The sequence below is a fragment of the Grampus griseus genome, assembly GCF_964374135.1.
Source record: "Grampus griseus genome assembly, chromosome: 17".
NCBI lineage: Eukaryota > Metazoa > Chordata > Mammalia > Artiodactyla > Delphinidae > Grampus > Grampus griseus.
In genome coordinates, this window is record NC_139011.1 from 15757111 (window position 1) to 15784755 (window position 27645).

Here is a 27645-nt window from a genome sequence, read left to right on the forward strand (position 1 = left end):
CAGTCATTTTAGGGTTGTTTCCAGTGGTTTCATGGTGTATGCGTATCTTTCTAATTTCTGTAGCCTTAAAATAGAGGAGTACTTACCGTTATGAACTATTACAACTTTTTATCAGTGGTAGAAAATTTCACTGGAGACTACTTGTTGTGAAGTAGAACTATAAAACATTAATAAATCTTATACTAGCCGCCTCATAGACATTGCTCATATTTGTTCATTGTAAAATGATTATTCTAGAGATTAATTATTTTCGTTTCTTGGGGAGATGCAAAGATGATACTGTGCACCGAAAGCAGTTGTTAAAACTTTTAATCAGAGACAGATCTTAGGAGTTTAACTTGGGGATTTGACTGAAGAAAAACTTAGATGTCTTTCTTAATTTTTTTTTAAAGGATGGGTCTTCAGTTAAGGAAGTTGAAACCTACCACCGGACACGTGCTTTAAGGTGCTTGAGAAAAAATGCACAGAATTCTTCAGATTCTAGTTTTGATAAGAATATGGAAATAACGGAGAAACATACTAATGGCAGGCATTTTACAAGGTAATACAAGATGCTTAAATGCTAATTCAAAATAGTTTTAAAGTAATAATTTAAGTTCTGCATTTAATTTTTAAGTGTGTTCTTGACTGGTCATCAAGAGTCCAGATTGTAAAATGTAATTTATTTGAGATGAAATTGCACTAAATGAATGTTATTGAATTAAAAATTTAATATGTCCTCCGGTCAGGTTTGTTTTTATTTTCTTGTTCAAAGATGGTATCTGTGATATGTGTGAGTGCAACTGAAGAGGTTGGTTGATATAGGATGAGTTCTGGGTACTTGAGTAATCTAAAGAGAGTTTATGACTATAACTTATGATATGTGGTTCTGCTTCATAGTCTGTAAAAAACCTTTATTCAAAATAGTAGTTATATTTCTGATTACTTACTGTCAAGTTTTTCATCAATTCTAAGTCATTTATGAATATCTCTATTGGTATTCTTCTAAGGCTTCACATAGGAGGCAGAACATGGCTTTGTTTTTGTTTTTTGACTTGTTTAGTGGTTCAATGGTTTTTTGACTAGGTGCTTTATACATATTTAAATTTTGTTTCTCAAGAACCCTGAGGTAGATGGCATGAATTACATTTTAATACTCAAGGAATTAATTTCAGTGAATTAGGAAGTATGTACTTCATGGAAATTGGGTTTATTTGGTCCAGGGCAAATTTAAATCTAACTTTAATTAGCTCAAAACCTTCACTTTTGTCCCCATTTTGGTGGGCTTAACAGGAATTGGGAGAGGGGTGCCAATTATAATAAAATTTGATGAAATAATTGTTTTTACATTAATTCTTCTCACAAAGAATTTACTCGTAATGACGTAGAAAACTAGAACCATCTTACTCTCAAATAGAATTTTTTTAAAAAATATTTATTTATTTATTTTTGGCTGCGTTGGATCTTCTTTGCTGCGCAAGGGCTTTCTGTAGTTGCAGTGAGTGGGCACTACTCTTTGTTGCGGTGCGCAGGCCACTGTGGTGGCTTCTGTTGTTGCGGAGTGCAGGCTCTAGGGAGCCTGATTCCTCCAGCTCTGTTTTTTTCCCCAGCGAGGTTGCTTTGGCTCGATTCTTATTTTGTGTAGCAGATTTTCCAGATAAGTGAGGTTGTGCCCTTTTAAGTTTCTTTTTGGTACTGTTATTTTTTTCAATTACATACTTGGTCTTTTATTGTATATATTTAAATCTGCATCTTGTTTCATCCACTATTCATGGAATACCTACTGTATTTCATGGAATCCAAGTTAGCAACAATTGAAACACACAGCATTATTTTATGAGACAGTAAGAAAGAAAAAAACACTGAAAGTTAAACTATGACATACCATCAGTAGTTAAGATATATCCCAATTTCAGAGATGGTAAAATGGGGGGGAAATGTACAATTTTTAGAATCAATGAAATACACTTTAAGCTACCCCAGTATTTCTGAAACTTGAAGTCTTCTTGGCGTGGGGTTGGATTGGTGGGTTCCGTGAATTCTCTATGAGAATTTAAAGATTATTTCATGATCTGAAGAAAAAATATTCTGAATCATCTAAATTGCTACCTCATAGAGAATAGCCATAAAATTTCAGGCACTATTTGGTACCAAGTAGTACTGCTTTAGTTATCTCGGGTTCTGGAGATAAGAACTGAGTCTGGGGACTTCTGTGGTGGTCCAGTGGGTAAGACTCTGCACTCCCAATGCAGGGGGCCCAGGCTCGATCCCTGGTCGGGGAACGAGATCCTGCATGCATGCCGCTACTAAGCAGTCCGCATACCGCAACCAAGAAGTTTGCATGCTGCAACCAAGAAGTCCACATGCCGCAGCAAAGGTCCCACATGCCACAACTAAGACCCAGCACAACCAAAATGAATAAATTAAAAAAAAAAAACAAAAAAAACTGAGTCTGACCTTAATACATAAAGGATGCATCTGCTTCCAAGAGAAAGCCACGTGATGTGATGTCATGACGTGCTGTTCAAATGAAGATTTGGAGCACTTCAGATAAAGAGAAATGGATGAATTGAGTCATCATGTTACACAATAAACATAATACATAACATGCCAAACTCAAGAGAAACCCATAGCAGTCTGAACCACATTCACACAGCAAATGGCTAATTTGTTTCAGCAAAACCTCCAATGTATTACGTTAATATTTTTGTTGGTAGTTGTTTTTATAGTTTCATTTGTATAAAACCTAAATGAATTTATTTATATCTAGTTTGGCTTGTACATAATCATAAAAAACTTAATATTGGAAATCCTCAAAAGTCTTTTTCTTTAAAAGGCTCTGTATGTTACTCAGGTCTGTGAAACATTGTGTTAGGTATTAAAGGAATGTATTAAAATAAGTACTTTTTTAATCCTGATTTAAAGATGAGTGACTTGGTGGGACTTCCCTGGTGGTCCAGTGGTAAAGAATCCGCCTTCCAATGCAGGGGACTCGGGTTCGATCCCTGGTCAGGGAACTAAGATCCCACATGGCGCAGGGCAACTAAGCCCGCACGCTGCAACTACTGAGCCTGCACGCCGCAACTAGAGCCTGCTTGCTGCAAACTACAAAGCCCACGTGCTCTGGAGCCCGTGCGCCACAACTAGAGAGAGAGAAAACCTGCATGCCACAGCTAGAGAGAAGCCCGCGTGCTGCGACAAAGATCCCACATGCCACAATGAAGATCCTGCGTGCTGCAACTAAGACCGACGCAGCCAAAAATATAAATAAATAAATAAACAAACAAAAATATTTTTTAAGATAATATTATTTTTAAAAATGAGTGACTTGGTGTTTTTAAATGAGGTTGCTTCTAAAATTTATTGAATTCCTATCTTTATTAATTATTTTAAAATAACAATTCACGTACCATTAAAATTCATGATTTTAAAGTGTATAATTCAGTGGTTTTAGAATATTTGCAGTATTGTACAAGTATTGCTGCTATCTAATTTCAGTATATTTTCATCACCCCAAAAGAAACACCATACGCATTATCCCTCCATCCCCAGCCCCTTGGGAACCACAAGTCTACTTTCTATCTCTGTGGATTTGCCTATTCTGGATATTTTATACAAGTGGAATCATACGACATATGTTCTTTCGTGTTTGGCTTCTTTTACTTGGTATGTTTTGAAGGTTCATGTATATTGTAGTATCTATCATCACTTCATTCTTTTTATTGCCAAGTAAGATTCCATTATATGAATATGTTACATTTTGTTTATCCACTCATTAGTTGATGAACATTGGTGTACAAATTTTTGTGTGAACATAGGGTTTTGGTTCTTTTGGGTATATACCTAGGAGTGAATTGGTGGGCTAAACGGTAACTCTGTTTTAACATTGTCCAAAGCAGCTGTACCATTTTACATTCCCACCAGCAGTGCATGAGGATTCCAATTTGTCTACATCCTCAGTAACACTTGCCATAGTCTGTCCTTTTGGTTTTAGCCATGTGGGTGTGAAGTATCTCATTGTGGTTCTCATTTGCATTTCCTTGGTGGTTAATGATGTTGAATATTTTTTCATGTGCTTATTGGCTGGCCATTTATATTTCTTCTGATCTTTAAAAGAAGAATTACTATCTTTAAAAAAACTCCCTGTATTCACATCATTATTACAAAGACGATAATTTTATATAGTAGTAACACCAGGATCTGTTTGTATAAGACATATAAAGTAGTCTATAGTATTTTTGAATTCTGCCTTATGTAGTTTTCTTATTTCCTATCATGGTGACCCTTTTTGCTGTTGCCAGTTTGACTATAGTAATCTCTAACTTCCTTTCTATGTTTTTTTACCCCTCACCCCTTTATTTTAAATCTATTTGGGGCTCAAAGACCAGGGGACCAAGACTGTTAGAATAATAAAGATTTGAATAACTGTGCCTTGAGAGCAGGATATATATTTGTCTGGTCCTGGAGTTCTTAACTAGGTCCAGTAATCATGGTTTTCAGGGGGCATATGAAACCTCTGAAGTAATGTTTAAACTTGTATATGTATATGCAGTTTTCTAGGGAGAAAAGATCCATAGCTTTCATCAGATTCACAGGAGTTGACAAAAGTCCAGACTCCTGTTTTGGTAAATAGTTTCATTGGAACACAGCCATGCCCATTACTTCTGTCTATGGCTGCATTCCTGCTTCACTGTTAGAGTTGTATGAGTAGTTATGACAGAAACTGACAAGCCAAAAATATTTATTATCTAGCTGTTTAAGAACAAGTATAGCAACCCCTGCAAGGGTAAAAAGTGCTTCCCTTCCCCTACAGGCAAAAAAAAAAGAAAACCCAGAAAAAAAACACTGCTTTAGTCTTTGTATCCCTAGCACCTGATGGGGGTCTGGTTTATAAAAGTGTAGACCTGCATGGTATGGAGGGAGTGTCTCCTCTATGAGAAGAGTCTGTGAACAAACTAGACCTTGATCTGTAGATGGATTGCTGAAAGGTTTTTTATTTTGTTCTTTGTTCTTACCTGTGTTCCAAAAGAGATAAGGAATTAATGATGACTTACATTGTTAGGAGGACACATGAGTTAGCTCTTCTGGATAAGATGGTTTTGTTTTATTTTAAAGTGTCCCATTTGAAACTCCATGGGTTTAACCAGCACACTTGCAAATATTGCTTGATTCATAGGTTGATTAATATAGCCTATCCAAGTATGGAAAATTGAGCCCCTAAAAATAGGTTAATGAGACATACTGCTTTGTTGCTCAGTGGATTTGGGGAAAAAGATGAGAGAAGGATACTTTGTTTAAGCTTTGGAAGGTCTTCTTTGCAATTCAACAGATTCTGTATACCAGTTTGTAGGTGGGATATCTGATTCACAAATGTGACTCTTTCTACATGTCATGTAAAGATTGTAGCCAGCAAATGTTTGGAGAAGGAAACGAACATGTCACTAAGTTCTGTAACATGTTTATAGGTCCTCAAGGATGTGGGACCACTATATCCCTGTGGTATAAAACACATTGTCTTGTTTTTACTCAGTGCTTAATAGTTTAGTTATACCTAAATACTTAGGCTAAGGATTTCATTTCTTGTTTTAAGTAAGATACTTTGTTCTGATTAATTCTGTTTAGCTAAAAGTTAACGCATACAGTTGGCGCTCTGTATCCACTGGTTCTGCATGTGCAGATTCAACCAACAGTGGATTGAAAATATCCCCTCCCCCCAAATTCCAGAAATCTCCAAAAAGCAAAACTTGAATTTACCACTCACCAACAGCTGTTTACATAGTATTTACATTGTATTAGGTATTATAAGTAAACTAGAGGTGATTTAAAGTATACAAGAGGACAGGCTTCCCTGATGGCACAGTGGTTAAGAATCTGCCTGCCAACGCAGGGGACACGTGTTCGAGCCCTGGTCCGGGAAGGTTCCCACATGCGGCGGAACACCTAAGCCCATGCGCCACAACTACTGAGCCTGCGCTCTAGAGCCCATGTGCCACAACTACTGAAGCCCGCGTGCCTAGAGCCCGTGTTCTGCAACAAGAGAAGCCTGCGCACCTCAATGAAGAGTAGCCCCCACTTGCGGCAGCTAGAGAAAGCCCACGCACAGCAAGGAAGACACAACGCAGCCAAAAATAAATAAATTTATTAAAAAAAAAAATACAAGAGGATGGGGCTTCCCTGGTGGCGCAGTGGTTGAGAGTCCGCCTGCCGATGCAGGGGACGCGGGTTCGTGCCCCGGTCCGGGAAGATCCCACGTGCCGCGGAGCGGCTGGGCCCGTGAGCCATGGCCGCTGAGCCTGCGCATCCGGAGACTGTGCTCCGCAACGGTAGAGGCCGCAACAGTGAGAGGCCCGCGTACCGCAAAAAAAAAATAATAATAAAAATAAAAGAGGATGGGCAGAGGTTATATGCAAATACTATGCCATTTTATATAAGAGACTTGAGCATCCTCGGATTTTGGTATCCATGTGGGGTCCTGGAACCAATCCCCTGCTGTTACTGAGACACAGCTGTATATCATTGAATTTCACAACAGGGTTCTCAGCCTTTGTTTAGCCATAACAATATATAAGCACAGGTATTCTCACGCTATTTTTTCACTGGTTTTTAGGTAACTAAGTATTTACCCTACAAGCTGATTTAATTTTTGGTCCTAGTTTGTAGTATTATAAAATATAGGATTTAAAATTATTTTGAATTATTTGCTATATTTTTTTCATATAGGCAGTTGGCCAGACAGCAGGCTGATAAAAAAAAAGAAGAGTGCAAAGAAGGTAAGTAATGTTAAAGGCATTTAAATTTTTTAAAGCATGTATTTAGTATTTTGTTTACAGGCATATTGTGGTACATACAATAAACTCCATATTTGAAGTGTACAGTTTGTTTGGTTTTGATATAAGTGCATGCCGTCAAACCATCACCACGATAAGGTAGTAAAGATAACCATCACCCTCCAGGATTTCCTCAGGCCCCTTTGTAATCGCTCCTGGCTCCTCTAGCTCCTCTCCATGACCCAAGATTCCTGAGCAGCCACCAATCTGCTTGCTGTCACTGTAGAGAGTGTGACAGCACTCTACAGAGTGCTGTAGAGTATGGTGAGTTTGTATTGTCTAGAGTTTTATATTAATGGAATTATACGGCATGCATTCTTCTTTGGCTTCTTTGACTCAGCATAATTACTTTGAGTATCATCCATGTTGTTGCTTTTTATTGCTGAGTAGTATTCCATTATGTGGATATACCACAATTTTTTTCCTTAGCTTTATTTTAATATAATTGGCATATAACATTGCCTTAACTTAAGGAGTACATTGCATTGTTGATTTGATACTTATATATTGCAAAATGATAATTACCGTGGCTTTATCTAACACCTGCATCATGTCACATAATTACCATTTCTTTTTTGTGCTGAGAACACTCAAGATCCACTCTCCCAGCAACTTTCAAGTATACAATATGGTAGCAGTCTCCATCCTGTTTAGCAGCAGGGACCAATTTCATGGAAGACAATTTTTCCACAGACCGGGGGGCGGGGGTGTTGGGGGGATGGTTTGGGGATGATTCAAGAGCATTACATTTATTGTGCACCTTATTTCTGTTATTATTACATTGTAATATATAATGAAATAATTATACAACTCACCATAATGCAGAATCAGTGGGAGCCCTGAGCTTGTTTTCACTTGCCACTCACTGATAGGGTTTTGGTATGAGTCGGCAAGCAATTGATTTATTATGGTCTCTGTGCAGTCAAATCTCTCTGCTAATGATAATCTGTATTTGCACCTGCTCCCCAGCGCTAGCATCACTGCCTCAGCTCCACCTCAGATCATCGGGCATTAGGTTCTCATAAGGAGTGTGCAACCTAGATCCCTCGCATGCGCAGTTCACAGTAGGGTTTGAGCTCCTATGAGAATCTAATGCCACCACTGATCTGACAGGAGGCGGAGGTCAGGCGGTAATGCAAGTGATGGGGAGCGACTGTAAATACAGATGAAGCTTCGCTTGATCACCTGCTGCTCACCTCCTGCTGTGCGGTCTGGTTCCTAACAGGCTCGTGGGTTGGGGACCCCTGCAATACAGTATTACTAACTATAGCCACTCTGCTGTACATTAGAGCCCCAGAACTTACTCATTTTATGGCTGAAAATTTGTACTCTTTGACTAACAATCTCCCCTTTTTCTCTCACTTCCCAGTCCTTTGTAACCATCATTCTAGTCTCTGTTTCTATGAGTTTGGTTTTTCTAGATTGAACATGTAAATGATATCATTCAGTATTTGTCTTTCTCTGACTTATTTCACTTAGTATAATGCCCTCAAGGTCCATCCATATTACTGCAAATAGCAGGATGTCCTTTCTCATGGCTAAATAATATTCTATTGTGTGTATATTCCACATCTTTATCCATTCACCTATTGATGGACACTTAGGTTGTTTCCCCCAGTTTCATCTTTTGATGGACATTTGGGTTGTTTCCATTTGGGGACTGTCACAAAACTGCTTTGAACATTGTGTACAAGTCTTTGTATTATATATATAGCTTTCATTTTTTCTTGAGAGTGGTATGGCTGGACCTATGGTAGGTGTATGTTGTAACTTTATTTTTGTTTTCTAGTATTTTTGAGAAGGGTAAGTTCAAGAAACTAAAATTTCGTTATATGAAAGTGTAGCTATTCAGTTGTTCATTTTAGAATTGTTTTATAAATGCTGTTATTTCAAATCTTTCTACTTGCTTTTATGTACACATCTATGAAGACAAAGTAATTACAGTTACTCGGTCATTGAGGACTAGAAACATAGTTCAAAAGACAGAACGCTTGCATGAAGAGAATGGTGATGTTGAAGTTCGCCGAAGTTGCAGGATTAGAAGTCGTTATGGTAGCGTGAACCAGTCTGTACTATTTGACAAACTTATAACAAAGTAAGTAAAAATTTAGATCACGATTATTTAGCTGGCAAAAAACTTTTTGTTGGGGACTAAGTTTTGACTAGCAGGAGTATTTAATGCATTCAGTTTATGTAAAGTATAAAGGAGAGTGATTATTAGAGGACTTTGTAATAATTCTGTATGTGTATTTAAATTCTTACAAAGAATATGAAATATTTTTACATTAGTAAATCAGTGCTTCTATTAAGGGTATTTAAAATCCCAGCACTCAGAGAATACAATGAAAGAAAAATGAAGTTTTTAAAAATATACTACTCTTTTATTTTTTAAATAAATTTCTTTATTTCTGGCTGCGTTGGGTCTTCGTTGCTGCATGCGAGCTTTCTCTAGTTGCATCGAGCTAGGGCTACTCTTCGTTGTGGTGCACAGGCTTCTCATTGTGGTGGCTTCTCTTGTTGCGGAGTGTGGGCTCTATAGAGTGTAGGCTCAGTAGCTGTGGCGCATGGGCTTAGTCGCTCCGCGGCATGTGGGATCTTCCCGGACTAGGGCTCGAACCCGTGTCCCCTGCATTGGCAGGCGGATTCTTAACCACTACGCCACCAGGAAAGTCCTAAAATATACTACTCTTACAGTTTTAGCTTATTTTTATATCATTTTTTTTAAAGCACTGCTGAAGCTGTACTTCAAAAAATGGATGATATGAAGAAGATGCGTAGACAGCGAATGAGAGAACTTGAAGACTTGGGAGTGTTTAATGAAACAGAAGAAGTAAATATATTCTTCCACTAAGGGGATGATTTAATAATCTCCAGTTTAACCTTTTTTCTCTAGAACCTATCCATTTCTTGGTTAAATTATTCATCATTTTGTTCAGCATTTGTTTGATCAGTCACTAGTTATTGCTGGAGTTTTAAGAGTTTATAGCTGGAAATATCTTCATTTTCAGTAGGATTGGAAGGCCCTACTGGATTCTTTTAAATAAACATACTAAACTTTAATGGATTTTATTTACATATTTTTAGGAGAATCTTAATATGTACACAAGAGGAAAACAAAAAGATATTCAAAGAACTGATGAAGAAACAACTGACAATCAAGAAGGCAGTGTGGGTTAGTCTTTTCTCTTGTTCTGTCTTTTGGGTTTTATTTAGCAGAATATAGCCTTTTTATTCAGAAGCTGTGACATTTATGGTAGTTTATGATAAGTTAGGGTTATCATAGTTTCAAAGAAAAAGTGAAGGCAGGGGAGATAAAAGGGTAATATGTTTTGTTGGGAAAGTACTTAAACATGCTAAAACAAATGAAACTGGTTTGCTTGTATAATACATCTACAGACAGCATATCTCTCTCTACCTGTTTGAGTTAAAAGTTAAAAGTTGAGTTTTACTATTCTGTTTAGGACTTATTGCTGCAATTTCTTAGAACTTTTATTGAATGAAAAATCAGTTTTCCGAAATGCATTTTAAATGTTTGGTGAGGGCGTTTTACATTATCTTAAGTAGATTATTTGAGTTATACTGCATGAAACTCAGTGGCAGCCAGAAGTCCACTATATCAATGAAATTAGCAGTAACGCTATAAACTTTAGTTTGGTATGTACTGGTAGTAGCCTTTAAACTACTTTTTTCCTTCCCCTAGTTGTTTTTAATTCTATAGTTTTTTACTTCATTTTTTAAAAATCTTCATTTGATGTTGCAGAATTACAGATTCTTTCTATGAACAACCTAGAAGTAAATAAATTTTAAAAGGAGAGTCTTTTTCTATTCCCCTATTTTAACAATTGTTAGCATTTGGGTGAGAAGCCTGAAAGTAAATGTTTCTTAATTGTAGAGTCATCCGAAGAGGGTGAAGACCAGGAAGATGAAGATGATGGTGAAGATGAAGATGATGATGAAGAAGATGATGATGAAGAAGATGACGATGATGAAGATGATGACGATGATGAAGATGATGACGATGAAGATGAAGAGGATGGAGAAGAAGATAATCAGAAACGATATTATCTTAGACAGAGAAAAGCTACTGTTTACTATCAGGCTCCATTGGAAAGTAAGTGCTATCTTTTTTTTTTTTTTTTTTCCAGGAGAAGATGTAAACAGGTTTCCTTTATCTTCACTGCCTTTCTTCTGTTATTCTTATTTTTCATGTTTTCATTTTGCAGAATACCCATGGCTGTTGTCTTTCATAACTTACCCAAGATGTGCAAGAAGTTATTTCTTCTAAAGAAAGTTAAATGTTAGCCTTGATGAAAGTAAATAATTGGATTATTTTGAAATTTCATGTCTGTTTTTAATTATTTTAGTTTTCACAGCTTTGTACTTTATTTTTTTTAACATCTTTATTGGAGTATAATTGCTTTACAACAAAATGAATCAGTTATATATATACATATGTTCCAATATCTCTTCCCTCTTGCGTCTCCCTCCCTCCCACCCTCCCTATCCCACCCCTCCAGGCAGTCACAAAGCACCGAGCCGATCTCCCTGTGCCATGCGACTGCTTCCCACTAGCTATCTACCTTACGTTTGGTAGTGTATATATGTCCACGCCTCTCTCTCGCTTTGTCACAGCTCACCCTTCCCCCTCCCTATATCCTCAAATCCATTCTCTCGTAGGTCTGGGTCTTTATTCCTGTCTTACTCCTAGGCTCTTCATGACATTTATTTTTTCTTAAATTCCATATATATGTGTTAGCATACGGTATTTGTCTCTCTCTTTCTGACTTACTTCACTCTGTATGACAGACTCTAGGTCTATCCACCTCATTACAAATAGTTCAATTTCATTTCTTTTTATGGCTGAGTAATATTCCATTGTATATATATGCCATATCTTCTTTATCCATTCATCCGATGATGGACACTTAGGTTGTTTCCATCTCCAGGCTATTGTAAATACAGCTGCAATGAACATTTTGGTACATGACTCTTTTTGAATTGTGGTTTTCTCAGGGTATATGCCCAGTAGTGGGATTGCTGGGTCATATGGTAGTTCTATTTGTAGTTTTTTAAGGAACCTCCATACTGTTCTCCACAGTGGCTGTATCAATTTACATTCCCACCAACAGTGCAAGAGTGTTCCCTTTTATCCACACCCTCCCCAGCATTTATTGTTTCTAGATTTTTTGATGATGGCCATTCTGACTGGTGTGAGATGATATCTCATTGTAGTTTTGATTTGCATTTCTCTAATGATTAGTGATGTTGAGCATTCTTTCATGTGTTTGTTGGCAGTCCACATATCTTCTTTAGAGAAATGTCTATTTAGGTCTTCTGTCCATTTTTGGACTGGGTTGTTTGTTTTTTTGTTATTAAGCTGCATGAGCTGCTTAAAAATTTTGAAGATTAATCCTTTGTCAGTTGCTTCATTTGCAAATATTTTCTCCTATTCTGAGGGTTGTCTTTTGGTCTTGTTTATGGTTTCCTTTGCTGTGCAAAAGCTTTGAAGTTTCATTAGGTCCCACTTGTTTATTTTTTGTTTGTTTGTTTTTTTAACATCTTTATTGGGGTATAATTGCTTTACAATGGTGTGTTAGTTTCTGCTTTATAACAAAGTGAATCACTTATACATATACATATGTTCCCATATCTCTTCCCTCTTGCGTCTCCCTCCCTCCCACCCTCCCTATCCCACCCCTCCAGGCGGTCACAAAGCACCGAGCCGATCCCCCTGTGCCATGCGGCTGCTTCCCACTAGCTATCTACCTTACGTTTGTTAGTGTATATATGTCCATGCCTCTCTCCCGCCCTGTCACAGCTCACCCTTCCCCCTCCCCATATCCTCAAGTCCATTCTCCAGTAGGTCTGTGTCTTTATTCCTGTCTTACCCCTAGGTTCTTCATGACATTTTTTTTCTTAAATTCCATGCATATGTGTTAGCATACGGTATTTGTCTTTTGCTTTCTGACTTACTTCACTCTGTATGACAGACTCTAGGTCTATCCACCTCATTACAAATAGCTCAATTTCGTTTCTTTTTATGGCTGAGTAATATTCCATTGTATATATATGCCATATCTTCTTTATCCATTCATCCGATGATGGGCACTTAGGTTGTTTCCATCTCCGGGCTATTGTAAATAGAGCTGCAATGAACATTTTGGTACATGACTCTTTTTGAATTGTGGTTTTCTCAGGGTATATGCCCAGTAGTGGGATTGCTGGGTCATATGGTAGTTCTATTTTTAGCTTTTTAAGGAACCTCCATACTGTTCTCCACAGTGGCTGTATCAATTTACATTCCCACCAACAGTGTAAGAGGGTTCCCTTTTCTCCACACCCTCTCCAGGATTTATTCTTTATAGATTTTTTGATGATGGCCATTCTGACTGGTATGAGGTGATACCTCATTGTAGTTTTGATTTGCATTTCTCTAATGATTAATGATGTTGAGCATCCTTTCACGTGTTTGTTGGCAGTCTGTATATCTTCTTTAGAGAAATGTCTATTTAGGTCTTCTGCCCATTTTTGGATTGGGTTGTCTGTTTTTTTGTTATTGAGCAGCATGAGCTGCTTGTAAATTTTGGAGATTCATCCTTTGTGAGTTGCTTCATTTGCAAATATTTTCTCCCATTCTGAGGATTGTCTTTTGGTCTTGTTTATGGTTTCCTTTGCTGTGCAAAAGCTTTGAAGTTTCATTAGGTCCTGTTTGTTTATTTTTGTTTTTATTTCCTCTTCTCTAGGAGGTGGGTCAGAAAGGATCTTGTTGTGATTTATGTCATAGAGTGTTCTGCCTATGTTTTCCTCTAAGAGTTTGGTAGTTTCTGGCCTTACATTTATGTCTTTAATCCATTTTGAGCTTATTTTTGTGTATGGTGTTAGGGAGTGATCTAATCTCATACTTTTACATGTACCTGTCCAGTTTCCCAGCACCACTTATTGAAGAGGCTGTCTTTTCTCCACTGTACATTCCTGCCACCTTTATCAAAGATAAGGTGTCCATATGTGCGTGGGTTTATCTCTGGGCTTTCTATCCTGTTCCATTGATCTATCTTTCTGTTTTTGTGCCAGTACCATACTGTCTTGATTACTGTAGCTTTGTAGTATAGTCTGAAGTCAGGGAGCCTGATTCCTCCAGCTCCGTTTTTCGTTCTCAAGATTGCTTTGAAAAAAAAACAGATTGCTTTGGCTATTCGGGGTCTTTTGTGTTTCCATACAAATTGTGAAATTTTTTGTTCTAGTTCTGTGAAAAATGCCAGTGGTAGTTTGATAGGGATTGCATTGAATCTGTAGATTGCTTTGGGTAGTAGAGTCATTTTCACAATGTTGATTCTTCCAATCCAAGAACATGGTGTATCTCTCCATCTATTTGTATCGTCTTTAATTTCTTTCATCAGTGTCTTATAATTTTCTGCATACAGGTCTTTTGTCTCCTTAGGTAGGTTTATTCCTAGGTATTTTATTCTTTTTGTTGCAGTGGTAAATGGGAGTATTTTCTTGATTTCACTTTCAAATTTTTCATCATTAGTGTATAGGAATGCCAGAGATTTCTGTGCATTAATTTTGTATCCTGCTACTTTACCAAATTCATTGATTAGCTCTAGCAGTTTTCTGGTAGCATCTTCAGGATTCTCTATGTATAGTATCATGTCATCTGCAAACAGTGACAGCTTTACTTCTTCTTTTCCGATTTGGATTCCTTTTATTTCCTTGTCTTCTCTGATTGCTGTGGCTAAAACTTCCAAAACTATGTTGAATAAGAGTGGTGAGAGTGGGCAACCTTGTCTTGTTCCTGATCTTAGTGGAAATGCTTTCAGTTTTTCACCATTGAGGACGATGTTGGCTGTGGGTTTGTCATATATGGCCTTTATTATGTTGAGGAAAGTTCCCTCTATGCCTACTTTCGGCAGGGTTTTTATCATAAATGGGTGATGAATTTTGTCGAAAGCTTTCTCTGCATCTATTGAGATGATCATATGGTTTTTCTCCTTCAGTTTGTTAATATGGTGTATCACGTTGATTGATTTGCGTATATTGAAGAATCCTTGCATTCCTGGAATAAACCCCACTTGATCATGGTGTATGATCCTTTTAATATGCTGTTGGATTCTGTTTGCTAGTATTTTGTTGGGGATTTTTGCATCTATGTTCATCAGTGATATTGGCCTATAGTTTTCTTTCTTTGTGACATCCTTGTCTGGTTTTGGTATCAGGGTGATGGTGGCCTCGTAGAATGAGTTTGGGAGTGTTCCTCCCTCTGCTATATTTTGGAAGAGTTTGAGAAGGATAGGTGTTAGCTCTTCTCTAAATGTTTGATAGAATTCGCCTGTGAAGCCATCTGGTCCTGGGCTTTTGTTTGTTGGAAGATTTTTAATCACAGTTTCAATTTCAGTGCTTGTGATTGGTCTGTTCATATTTTCTATTTCTTCCTGATTCAGTCTTGGCAGGTTGTGCATTTCTAAGAACTTGTCCATTTCTTCCAGGTTGTCCATTTTATTGGCATAGAGTTGCTTGTAGTAATCTCTCATGATCTTTTGTATTTCTGCAGTGTCAGTTGTTACTTCTCCTTTTTCATTTCTAATTCTATTGATTTGAGTCTTCTCCCTTTTTTTCTTGATGAGTCTGGCTAATGGTTTATCAATTTTGTTTATCTTCTCAAAGAACCAGCTTTTAGTTTTATTGATCTTTGCTATTGTTTCCTTCATTTCTGTTTCATTTATTTCTGATCTGATTTTTATGATTTCTTTCCTTCTGCTAACTTTGGGGTTTTTCTGTTCTTCTTCCTCTAATTGCTTTAGGTGCAAGGTTAGGTTGTTTATTCGAGATGTTTCCTGTTTCTTAAAGTAGGCTTGTATTGCTGTAAACTTGCCTCTTAGAACTGCTTTTGCTGTATCCCATAGGTTTTGAGTTGTCATGTCTCCATTGTCATTTGTTTCTAGGTATTTTTTACTTTCCTCTTTGATTTCTTCACTGATCACTTTGTTATTAAGTAGTGTATTGTTTAGCCTCCATGTGTTTGTATTCTTTACAGATCTTTTCCTGTAATTGATATCTAGTCTCATAGCGTTGTGGTTGGAAAAGATACTTGATACAACTTCAATTTTCTTAAATTTACCAAGGCTTGATTTGTGACCCAAGATATGATCTATCCTGGAGAATGTTCCATGAGCACTAGAGAAAAATGTGTATTCTGTTTTTTTGGATGGAATGTCCTATAAATATCAGTTAAGTCCATCTTGTTTAATGTATCATTTAAAGCTTGTGTTTCCTTATTTATTTTCATTTTGGATGATCTGTCCATTGGTGAAAGTGGGGTGTTAAATTCCCCTACTATGAATGTGTTACTGTCGATATCCCCTTTTATGGCTGTTAGTATTTGCCTTATGTATTGAGGTGCTCCTACGTTGGGTGCATAAATATTTACAATTGTTGTATCTTCTTCTTGGATCGATCCCTTGATCATTATGTAGTGTCCTTCTTTGTCTTTATTTGTAATAGTCTTTGTTTTAAAGTCTATTTTGTCTGATATGAGAATTGCTAGTCCAGCTTTCTTTTGATTTCCATTTGCATGGAATATCTTTTTCCATCCCCTCACTTTCAGTCTGTATGTGTCCCTAGGTCTGAAGTGGGTCTCTTGTAGACAGCATATATACGGGTCTCGTTTTTGTGTCCATTCGGCTAGTCTATGTCTTTTGGTTGGAGCATTTAATCCATTTACATTTAAGGTAATTATTGATATGTATGATCCTGTCACCATTTTCTTAATTGTTTTGGGTTTGTTATTGTAGGTCTTTTCTTTCTCTTGTGTTTCCTGCCTAGAGAAGTTCCTTTAGTGTTTGTTGTAAAGCTGGTTTGGTGGTGCTGAACTCTCTCAGCTTTTGCTTGTCTGTAAAGGTTTTAATTTCTCCATCAAATCTGAATGAGATCCTTGCTGGGTAGAGTAATCTTGGTTGTAGGTTTTTCTCCTTCATCACTTTAAATATGTCCTGCCAGTTCCTTCTGGCTTGCAGAGTTTCTGCTGAAAGATCAGCTGTTAACCTTATGGGGATTCCCTTGTGTGTTATTTGTTGTTTTTCCCTTGCTGCTTTTAATATGTTTTCTTTGTATTTAATTTTTGACAGTTGGATTAATATGTGTCTTGGCATATTTCTCCTTGGATTTATCCTGTATGGGACTCTCTGTGCTTCCTGGACTTGATTAACTATTTCCTTTCCCATATTAGGGAAGTTTTCAGCTATAATCTCTTCAAATATTTTCTCAGTCCCTTTCTTTTTCTTTTTTTCTTCTGGAACCCCTATAATTCGAATGTTGGTGCATTTAATATTGTCCCAGAGGTCTCTGAGACTGTCCTCAGTTCGTTTCATTCTTTTTTCTTTATTCTGCTCTGCAGTAGTTATTTCCACTATTTTATCTTCCAGGTCACTCATCCGTTCTTCTGCCTCAGTTATTCTGCTATTGATCCCATCTAGAGTCTTTTTCATTTCATTTATTGTGTTGTTCATCGTTGTTTGTTTCATCTTTAGTTCTTCTCTTCTAGGTCCTTGTTAAATGTTTCTTGCATTTTGTCTATTCTATTTCCAAGATTTGGGATCATCTTTACTATCATTATTCTGAATTCTTTTTCAGGTAGACTGCCTATTTCCTCTTCATTTGTTAGGTCTGGTGGGTTTTTATCTTGCTCCTTCATCTGCTGTGTGTCTTTCTTCTCATTTTGCTTATCTTAACTGTTTGGGGTCTCCTCTTTGCAGGCTGCAGGTTCGTAATTCCCTCTGTTTTTCGTGTCTGTCCCCAGTGGCTAAGGTTGGTTCAGTGGGTTGTGTAGGCCTCCTGGTGGAGGGGACTAGTGCCTGTGTTCTGGCGGATGAGGCTGGATCTTGTCTTTCTGGTGGGCAGGTCCACGTCTGGTGGTGTGTTTTGGGGTGTCTGTGGACTTATTATGATTTTAGGCAGCCTCTCTGCTAATGGATGGGGTTGTGTTCCTGTCTTGCTAGTTGTTTGGCATAGGATGTTTAGCACTGTAGCTTGCTGGTCGCTGAGTGAAGCTGGGTGATAGTGTTGATATGGAGATCTCTGGGAGATTTTCGCCGTTTGATATTATGTGGAGCTGGGAGGTCTCTTGTGGACCAATGTCCTGAAGTTGGCTCTCCCACCTCAGAGGCACAGCACTGACTCCTGGTTGCAGCACCAAGAGCCTTTCATCCACACGGCTCAGAATAAAAGGGAGAAAATGTAGAAAGAAAGAATTAGTAGAATAAGAAAGAAAGAAAGAAAGGAGGGAAGGAGGGAGGGAGGAAGGAAGGAGGGAAGGAAGGAAAAAAGAAAGAAAGAAGATAAAGTAAAATAAAATAATGTAAAGTAAAATATAATAAAGTTATTAAAATAAAAAAATAATTATTAAGAGAAAAAAACGGACGAATAGAGCCCTAGGACAAATGGTGGAAGTAAAGCTATACAGACAGAATCTCACATAGAAGCATACACATACACACTCACAAAAAAAGGAAAAGGGGAAAAAAATCATAACTCTTGCTCTCAAAGTCCACCTCGTCAATTTGGGATGATCGTTGTCTATTCATGTATTCCACAGATGCAGGGTACATCAAGTTGATTGTGGAGCTTTAATCCGCTGCTTCTGAGGCTGCTGGGAGAGATTTCCCTTTCTCTTCTTTGTTCTCACATCTCCCAGGGGCTCAGCTTTGGATTTGGCCCCACCTCTGCGTGTAGGTCGCCGGAGGGCATCTGTTCTTCACTCAGACAGGATGGGGTCAAAGGAGCCGCTGATTCGGGGGCTCCGGCTCACCCAGGCCGGGGGTGGGGGGAGGGGCACGGAGTGCGGGGCGAGCCTGCGGCGGCAGAGGCCGGCGTGACGTTGCACCAGCCTGAGGCGCGCCGTGCGTTCTCCCGGGGGAGTTGTCCCTGGTTACCGGGAACCTGGCAGTGGCGGGCTGCACAGGCTCTCCGGAAGTGGCGTGTGGATAGAGACCTGTGATCGCACAAAGGCTTCTTGGTGACGGCAGCAGCGGCGTTAGCGTTTCAGGCCCTTTTAGCCGCGGCTCACGCCCGTCTCTGGAGCTCAGTTACGGAGCATCCTTAATCCCCTCTCCTAGCGAATCAGGATACAAAGCAGGAAAAAAAGTCTCTTGCCTCTTCGGCAGGTCCAGACTTTTCCCCGGACTCCCTCCCTGCAGGCTGTGTTCATGCCTCGAACCCCAGTCCGCCCCCGGCGCTCCGGCCGAAGCCGGAGCATCAGCTCCCAGCCCCGCCCGCCCCGGCGGGGGAGAACACAAGCCTCTCAGGCTGGTGAGTGCCGGTCGGCACCGATCCTCTGTGCGGGAATCTCTCCTCTTTGACCCCCGCACCCCTGTTACTGGGGGTTTCTTGCCTTTTGGGAGGTCTGAGGTCTTCTGCCAGCGTTCAGTAGGTGTTCTGTAGGAGTTGTTCCACGTGTAGATGTATTTCTGGTGTATCTGTGGGGAGAAAGGTGATCTCCGCATTTTCCTCTTCCGCCATCTTCCCGGAAGCTCTGTACTTTATTTTATAAGTTAGTGTAAATAGGATCGCTTTTGATTTATGTTAAAGTTGTACCTCAATACATCTGAGCGTATATATGCAAAGCTGATAATCAGCTATTATGCATCAGTATAATCATAATGGTTGTTTATGGCCAGTGTGTGTTTTGGTTAGTTGTTGTTTATGCTACACATATATATTCAACAGCAACGTTGCAGGCATAAACGATTTAAAACATGAACAGTAAAATATTCTACAGTAGATATGTACTAGTATTTTCATGGAAAGTAGCATCATTGTAAATATTTAGGTGAAGAGCAAAATTGTCTTTATACATATTTATATGTCACATACATATAATTTTTTTTTTTAGAACCTCGTCATCAGAGAAAGCCCAACATATTTTATAGTGGCCCAGCTTCTCCCAAAAGACCAAGATATCGATTATCTTCTGCGGGACCAAGAAGTCCTTATTGTAAACGAATGAACAGGTTTGGTTCTGAAATAGTGACTGATTTATGACAACATAGTTGTCTGTATGTTAAGGTAGGATTGTAGAGTCTTAGGATTAGGTGTATCAGGATAGAATTCTAGAATTGTATATTTGGGAGAGTTAGCTCTATGCCTTTAGTGTTCTAATCCCCACTACCACTGACTAGTTTTTGGTTTTGCTTCCACTGATAGGAATTGTTAACAACTACCATGGTAAGGTAGTTTGTTCCATTGTTCCACACTAATAATAGAGAGCTACCTTTGCTTCAGTGTTTACTGTATTCCTGGCTTGGTGTTAAGCATTTTACATAGATTGTTTCATTTAATTTTCACATTAAGTTAGAGTATAGGTTTAGTCTTCTCTTCACATACTGTCCTAGATATATTTTCTTACCATGACAAATTCTAAGTTACATAGCTTCTAGACTTATGACTGTGACCATCCATTTTTGGATATATTTTTCAAATTTGCTCTTCTTACATACTGGGAAACATTAATTTTCTATGACTATTCAAATTATTTGTGGGTTTCTTTTCCTTTTACATCCTAACACTTGTTGCCTATCTGTCATACTTAAGTCTAAAGAGGTAATTCTTGTTATTTCTTCATTCTCCTGAGTAATAACAGATTTTCTGATGCATTAGAAATTTTCTGGGTAATAGTAGCATTATAGTAGTTCATGAATGAGAAAGCTTATAGGATGAAGCCTAAAAAGGCAGAAAAAAATGACACTCATGTGGGGAATGGTGCTTTTTTCCTAGTATTATTAATGTGCTCAGAAGTAAGACTGAGGTCTTATGAGACTTCAACTATTCGAACAGTTTTTAGAAGCCTCCTCATTAGAAGCAGACTATATCTGATCATGTTTTGGCCATGGAAGGCAACACCTCTATAGGTACTGACAAATTTCTCTCTTCTAGGACAAATATGAACCCAGGGTCTTTTAATTTGATGTTCAGAGTCTCAAAATCACAAGTGTACGGTCTAGATTTCTTGTTTCATCATCCCTTTTCACACAACCAGAGCCCAGAAGCATAGAGAATCAGAAAGACAACCTGTCAGGGCTGCCCAAGATAAACTGCACTTGAAAAGAGGCCAGTCACAGCTACTGAAGCCCGCGTGCCTAGAGCCCATGTTCCACAACAGGAGAAACCACCTCAGTGAGAAGCCTGCGCACTGCAACGAAGAGTAGGCCCCGCTCGCCGCAACTAGAGAAAGCCTGCGCGCAGCAACAAAGACCCAACGCAGCCAAAAATAATAAATAAATTTTAAAATAAATAAATAAATAATAAAATAAAATAGGTAACCAACAAGGACCTGTATAGCACAGGGAACTATACTCAATATCTTGTAATAACCTATAAGGAAAAAGAATCTGAAAAAGAATATATACATATTTTTATATATAGATGTATGTATAACTGAATCACTGTGCTGTACACCTGAAACTAACACAACATTGTAAATCAACTATACTTCAAAAAAAAAAAAAAGTTAAACACACACACAAAAAAAGAAAAGAGGCCAGGGACTTTTGTGATGGTCCAGTGGGTAAGACTCAGCGCTCCCAGTTCCGGGGGCCCGGGTTCGATAGCCGGTCAGGGAACTAGATCCCACATGCGTGCTGCAATTAAGAAGTCCACATGCCACAGCAAAGATCCTGTGTGCCACAACTAAGACCCAGTGCAGCCAAAATAAGTTAATAAATATTAAAAAAAAAAAAAAGGAGGCCATGCTGTCAGTACTTTTCATAGGCCCCATAGGATATTGTTAAAGACCAATATTTTGATAGTGTAATTTAATGATCTTCAGAAAAGGAGAGTAAGGTGTAGTGCTCCCTGGAGTCCCCATCAAGCATAGGGCCCAGGGCAGCTGTCTTGGTTGACTGACTCACAAAACAGGCCTATGTTTGATCCCACACAAGTGAGAGGCTGGCAGTTACTTTGAAATTTAATTTCTTTTCCCATATTTAATATGTTTATATTTCTGGAATTAACATGCTTGTTGATTGACTTACCTCTGTAATCACCACCTACGATATATCTTGCAGTAGGGAGGAATTTTTTTTGCCTGTTTGGTGCTTGAGTTCCCATATTTGGTTCACAGGGTATACTCTTTCTCTGTGGAGAGTGTCTCATGTCATTGCATAGCTCCTTGGGTACAGGATTTTTTCCCCCTCCTATTATTTAACAAATGTTTGAGTACTACTATGTGCCAAGCACTATGGATATAAAAATGACTTAAGTCAGAATTCCTGCCCTTGGATCTCGGACTAGTGGAGGATTCTGACTCATTTAAACTATGAACCAAGAGGTTTAATCTGTACCCTGAGTCACATTATTTGGCTTAATTACCTTGGTGTTGGTTTTGATAATTCCCTTTAGACTTTTTCTTTTTGATAACAACTTTATTGTGATATAATTCACATGCCATATAGTTCGCCCATTTAAAGTATACAATTCAATGGTTTTTATTCACTGAGTTGTGCAACTATCACCACAATTTTGTTTTATTTTTTAATATTAATTTTATTTATTTATTTATTTTGGCTGCACCAGGTCTTAGTTGTGGCACGCGGGATCTTTGTTGCGGCATGTGGAATCTTTTAGTTGCAGCATGTGGACTTCTTAGTTGTGGCATGCAAACTCTTAGTTGCGGCATGCATGCGGGATCTAGTTCCCCTACCAGGGATCAAACCTGGGCCCCTTGCATTGGGAGAGTGGAATCTTACCCACTGGACCACCAGGGAAATCCCAACCACCACAATTTTAGAACATTTTTCTTGCCTCAAAAAAGTAACCCTGGGGACTTACCTGGTGGTCCAGTGGTTAAGACTCAGCTCTCCCAATGTAGGGGGCACAGGTTCCATCCCTGACCGGGGAACTGAGATCCCGTACATGCACGGTGTGACCAAAAAAAAGAAAAAAGAAATGTAACCCCGTACTCTTTAGTTATCACTCGCCAATGCTTCCAGCCCTAACCTACCACTGTTCTATTTTCTGTCCATATAGATTCTGGGTATTTCATATAAGTGGAATTCTTTGTGACTGGCTTCTTTTGCTTGGTATAATATTTTCCAGGTTCATCCGCATTGTAGGATGTATTAGTACTTCATTCCTTTTTATTGCCAAATAAGATTCCATTGTATAAATATACTATACTTTGTTTATCCCTTTATTAGTTGATGGACATTTGGGTTGATTCTACTTTTTGGCTATTATGAGTAATGCTATTATGAACATTCATGTACAACTTTTTGTGTGAACAAATGTTTTCATTTCTCTTGGGTATATACCTAAAAGTGGAATTGCTAGATCAAATGCTAGCTATATTTAATGTTTTGAGGAATTGCCAGATTGTTTTTCCAAAATGGCTGCTGCACTTTACATTTCCACAAGCAATGTACTAGAGTTCCAATTTTTCTGCACCTTTACTAACACTTGTTATTACCTGATCTTTTGAATGTAGCCCTTTAAACCTTTTTTTTTTTTTTCAATTTCTTCACCATGGTGGAGTTAACATCTCATTCCTTCTAACAACTTTAATGGTAGTCATTTGGCTTATTAGTCTTTTTACTTTTTCTTGAAGAGACCAGCTTCTGTTTATCATTTATATCCTACTTAGGCAGGGAAAGAAAGCACACATCCAAAGAGTTGTTTGAACATTGCTCTTAGTGAAACTTGCAGCCACAATGTAGGATTTTTGAAGGGTCTTTGGCGTACTTACATAGCAGAACTTCAGAAATGCTGCCTTTAAGTAGGATTTTCTTTCTTCCTTGTGATTGCTAACCTCTAGTCATCTAAAGTTTACTCTTTAGCTTCAGTTTGGAGTTTCTGGAACAAGCCTAGCCCCTTTAAACAAGAAGGTAACATAAATAGCACAATTGCTTCACCGGTATTACAAAGTACACGTTACTGGTTGTCAAGGAACTAGAACTGGCAACTCTAGACGCTCTGGTTAGGTTCAAAGTGCTGGTTCAGTGCTGTCTGTGCCAAATTTTTCAAAAGTTATTAGTAAAATGGAAAAACGAAAAAGTGAATGTGGGTATATGTATTTAGAATTTTTTTAAAAAACTGAAATAATGGCCTTTCTACAGTGTAATTTTGAAGAACTAGGACTGCCTAGGTTGTGAGTTCAGCTCTACCACTTATTAATGACCTTTTCCAAGTTATTTATCCTCTCCATGCTTTAGTTTTTTGATCTGTAGAATGGAGACAGTAGCACCTATCTCATAGAATTGTGCAAATTAGGTGAGTTAATACCTATAAAATGTTTAAAATAGTATCTGGCATATGTTAAGTTCTATATGCGTTTGTAACTATAATGTTCAAAAATAATCCCTACTTTGCACATCAGACGTTGGAAACTTTCTCAGTCCACAAGGTTTTGTTGTTTGCTTATAACTTTATTGGTTTATGAAATAAACAACTGGAGATCATCAATGTGGTAGTGTACAGAAGGTGGATTTTTTTTTAAATAGACAAAGGTTTTGAATTATACCATCATTGACTAATTCTGATATTTTAAGCAAGTTCTTTAAACTATGAGCCACGTTGGCCCCAACTGTATAATGAGCCTACTAATATGTACTTGTCCAATTTTAATTAAGTTTGATAATACGTCAACCACCTGGTACAAGAAACACTTAGTAAATGTTAGTCCTTTTTATTAATTGTTAGTCTTAATTATGTGAATTCACACACAATTATGTATATTACATAATTATAAGTAAGATTCTATTATAATATTAATGATAGTATTAAATAAGTTAGTCTTGCATATAAAACTGGAGACTTGTACTCGGTGGTTTTACAGGCAGATCACAAATATGGTCTTTGGACGTGTTTGAATGGGTAGATGGTGAAGGATTATTTTCTTACTTATATCTGTTTCCACAGCCCCTTATCAAAACCCTGGGGCTGCTTTATATTTCAGAATTCAGATTTGGGGGAGGGATTTACAAAGAAAACATACAACATATATAATGTGCAATATTAACATTTGTAGGTGTGTCTGGGCCAGCACTGTATAGTCAGATATATTAATTTTATAGTAAAATGTATGAATAACCATAGTAAGCAGGACAAATAGAGATTTTGAATTGCCTTTATGACATTTCAGGTCATGTTTTGCTGCTAAGTGAATAATGGAAAAAGTTGTTTTCAGAGGTTTTTTTTAGGTATAAGATTCTGGACCTCAATTTTTCAGATAATAGATTGTGAACCTTTTATATTTTTGGACATACCTACTTAACCATGATTGTACTCTGACTCAGGAAATGCTCTAGACCCTGAGCCAATAGAATGATTAAATCTGGTTTTCCCAGCCAGATTCTGTTTTTATTCTGTGAGTCTTTGCAACTGTCCAAAGGCAGAAGTGATTTTAAAACTTTTTGAGTATTTGCAGCACTCAGCATTGTATTTTTGTTTTGAATTTTATTTATTTTTTTATACAGCAGGTTCTTATTAGTTTCTATTTTATACATACTAGTGTATATATGTCAATCCCAATCTCCCAATTCATCCCACCACCACCACCCCACCCACCATTGTCCCCCCTTGGTGTCCATAAGTTTGTTCCCTACACCTGTGTCTCTATTTCTGACTTGCAAACAGGTTCATCTGTACCATTTTTCTAGATTCCACATATATCAGCATCGTATTGGATACTACCAACCAGCCTACGATTTTGATTATTTTTATCTTTTTTTTTTTTTTTTCGGTACGCGGGCCTCTCACTATTGCGGCCTCTCCCGTTGTGGAGCACAGGCTCCGGATGCGCAGGCGGACTCTCAACCACTGCGCCACCAGGGAAGCCCTATTTTTGTCTTTTTTTTTTAAATTAATTTATTTATTTTTGGCTGTGTAGGGTATTCGTTGCTGCGCACGGGCTTGCTCTAGTTGTGGTGAGTGGGGGCTACTCCTCGTTGCGGTGCGTGGGCTTCTCATTGCGGTGGCTTCTCTTGTTGCGGATCACAGGCTCTAGGCGCGTGGGCTTCAGGGGTTGTGGCTCGCGGACTCTAGAGCGCAGGCTCAGTAGTTGTGGCGCACGGGCTTAGTTGCTCCGCGGCATGTGGCATCTTTCCGGAACAGGGCTCAAACCCATGTCCTCTGCATTGGCAGGCGGATTCTTAACCACTGCACCACCAGGGAAGTCCAATACCTTAATTTTTTAAATATTGATTTTGTATGATTAAATGATAATATTTTGGATATATTGGGATATATAAAATACATTATTAAAATTAATTTTACTCTGTTTAGTGTGGTTAATAGAAAATTTTAAATTACATTTTTGGCTTGCATTTCATATCTATTGGACAGCAATGAGATCATTCAAAAGTTATGTACTTTGCCTTCATTTCATAAAAATGTGCATCTAACCTTATGGCTTTTTTTTTTTTTTTTTGGCTGCCCTGGGTCTTAGCTGTGGCAGGTGGGCTGCTTAGTTGCAGCTCCCCGGCTCCTTAGTTGCAGCACGTTGGCCCCGTAGTTGCGGCTCCAGGGCTCCTTAGTTGTGGCTCACTGGCTCCTTAGTTGTGACATGCGAACTCTTAGTTGCGGCATGCATGTGGGTGTGGGATAGGACCCAGGCCCCCTGCATTGGGAGCACGGAGTCCCATCCACTGCACCACCAGGGCAGTCCCAATCCTATGGTTTTTATTATTATGCAGTTCTATTAAGAATTGTTTAAGAAATATCTTTTTAAAAGCCACAGCTGAAAACTTTTCCATCTTAGACTTTACAGTATAAATTCCTCGTGGAGTTTGAGACTAGCAAGAATTGTCACTTGGGGTGAGCATGGTGTGCTTTTACTTGTGTTCAGTTGGAGCAGGCATTTTTTGCTTAGGCATTCTGCTACAAGCATCTTAACTTTTAACATAAGTGTGTTCATTCTTCCAGCTATAAAACAAGCAGGTTTTTCTAGGTATATTTTTTGTAACCTACCATAACTGTTTTTGAAAGTAATTAGGAAAGTAGTGATTCATTCTTGCTTGAAAGGGTTGATATGGATCCAGGTGCTGGTAGACTGAGTATTTTGCTGAGAGGTATAGTAGCAGAGTTGTTGCAGATCTGGAGACATGCTGCTTGTATGTGATTCCTAGATTTGCCATTTCCTAGTTGCGTGATCTTGGGCATTACAGTTAACCTTTCTGTGCCTCGGTTTTCTTTTAAAATTGGGGAAATAATAATACCTACTTCATAAGAATATTGTGAGGATTTAATGAATTTATACATGTAAATCACCTAAACTAAAACAGTGTTTGACAAATGGTAAACTCTCTGTAGGTCAGACAAGATTATTATAATGTATATTGATACTTTCTGAATTCTCAACCATGAATTACTTTATGTTGCTGTGGTATCTTGAAAACTGGTATTTTCATTTGATTGTATATCTTTAATAATAAAGGTTCAGATATAAATATTTCTAACACTTAAGTTCTCAACCTGTAAAGAAAATGAGGAACTTGAAACACATAATCTCATGATTTCCCCATTTGAAATTTTTTTAATTCTTAAGAAAAATGTATATATTCTAACATGGAATTTGGGGAAGGAAAGGGGGTTGATGAATGGGTTTTTTTTTTAATCTTTTTAAAATAGGTGCCTCCCACTAAATTTTCGGAAAGATGAATTAAAAGGAATTTATAAAGATGGAATGAAAATTGGAGGAAGCCTTGCTGATGTTGATCTAATGCAAGTAGATTCTTCAGTAAGTACAGTCTGAAATGTTATTTTTTGCTTCAGTTCAAAGTTAAAAAAGAAATCAATTGTTTTATCAGAAATTTTAATCTTTATAGATTCTTTTCTTTCTTCTTTTAATCTTTAGGCC

General features: G+C 38.0%; 1 protein-coding gene across 1 annotated transcript in view; it reads left to right on the top strand.

The window, feature by feature from the left end:
• ATAD2 (ATPase family AAA domain containing 2) overlaps positions 1 to 27645 on the top strand; it is a 70001-nt gene that overhangs the window by 11918 nt on the left and 30438 nt on the right. The window contains exons 2-9 of the mRNA XM_082675124.1: positions 393 to 541; positions 6700 to 6749; positions 8736 to 8901; positions 9534 to 9636; positions 9891 to 9978; positions 10699 to 10917; positions 19690 to 19807; positions 27417 to 27525. Coding sequence (XP_082531250.1) covers positions 393 to 541; positions 6700 to 6749; positions 8736 to 8901; positions 9534 to 9636; positions 9891 to 9978; positions 10699 to 10917; positions 19690 to 19807; positions 27417 to 27525 — 1002 coding nt within the window. The remainder of the gene's footprint in view (positions 1 to 392; positions 542 to 6699; positions 6750 to 8735; positions 8902 to 9533; positions 9637 to 9890; positions 9979 to 10698; positions 10918 to 19689; positions 19808 to 27416; positions 27526 to 27645) is intronic.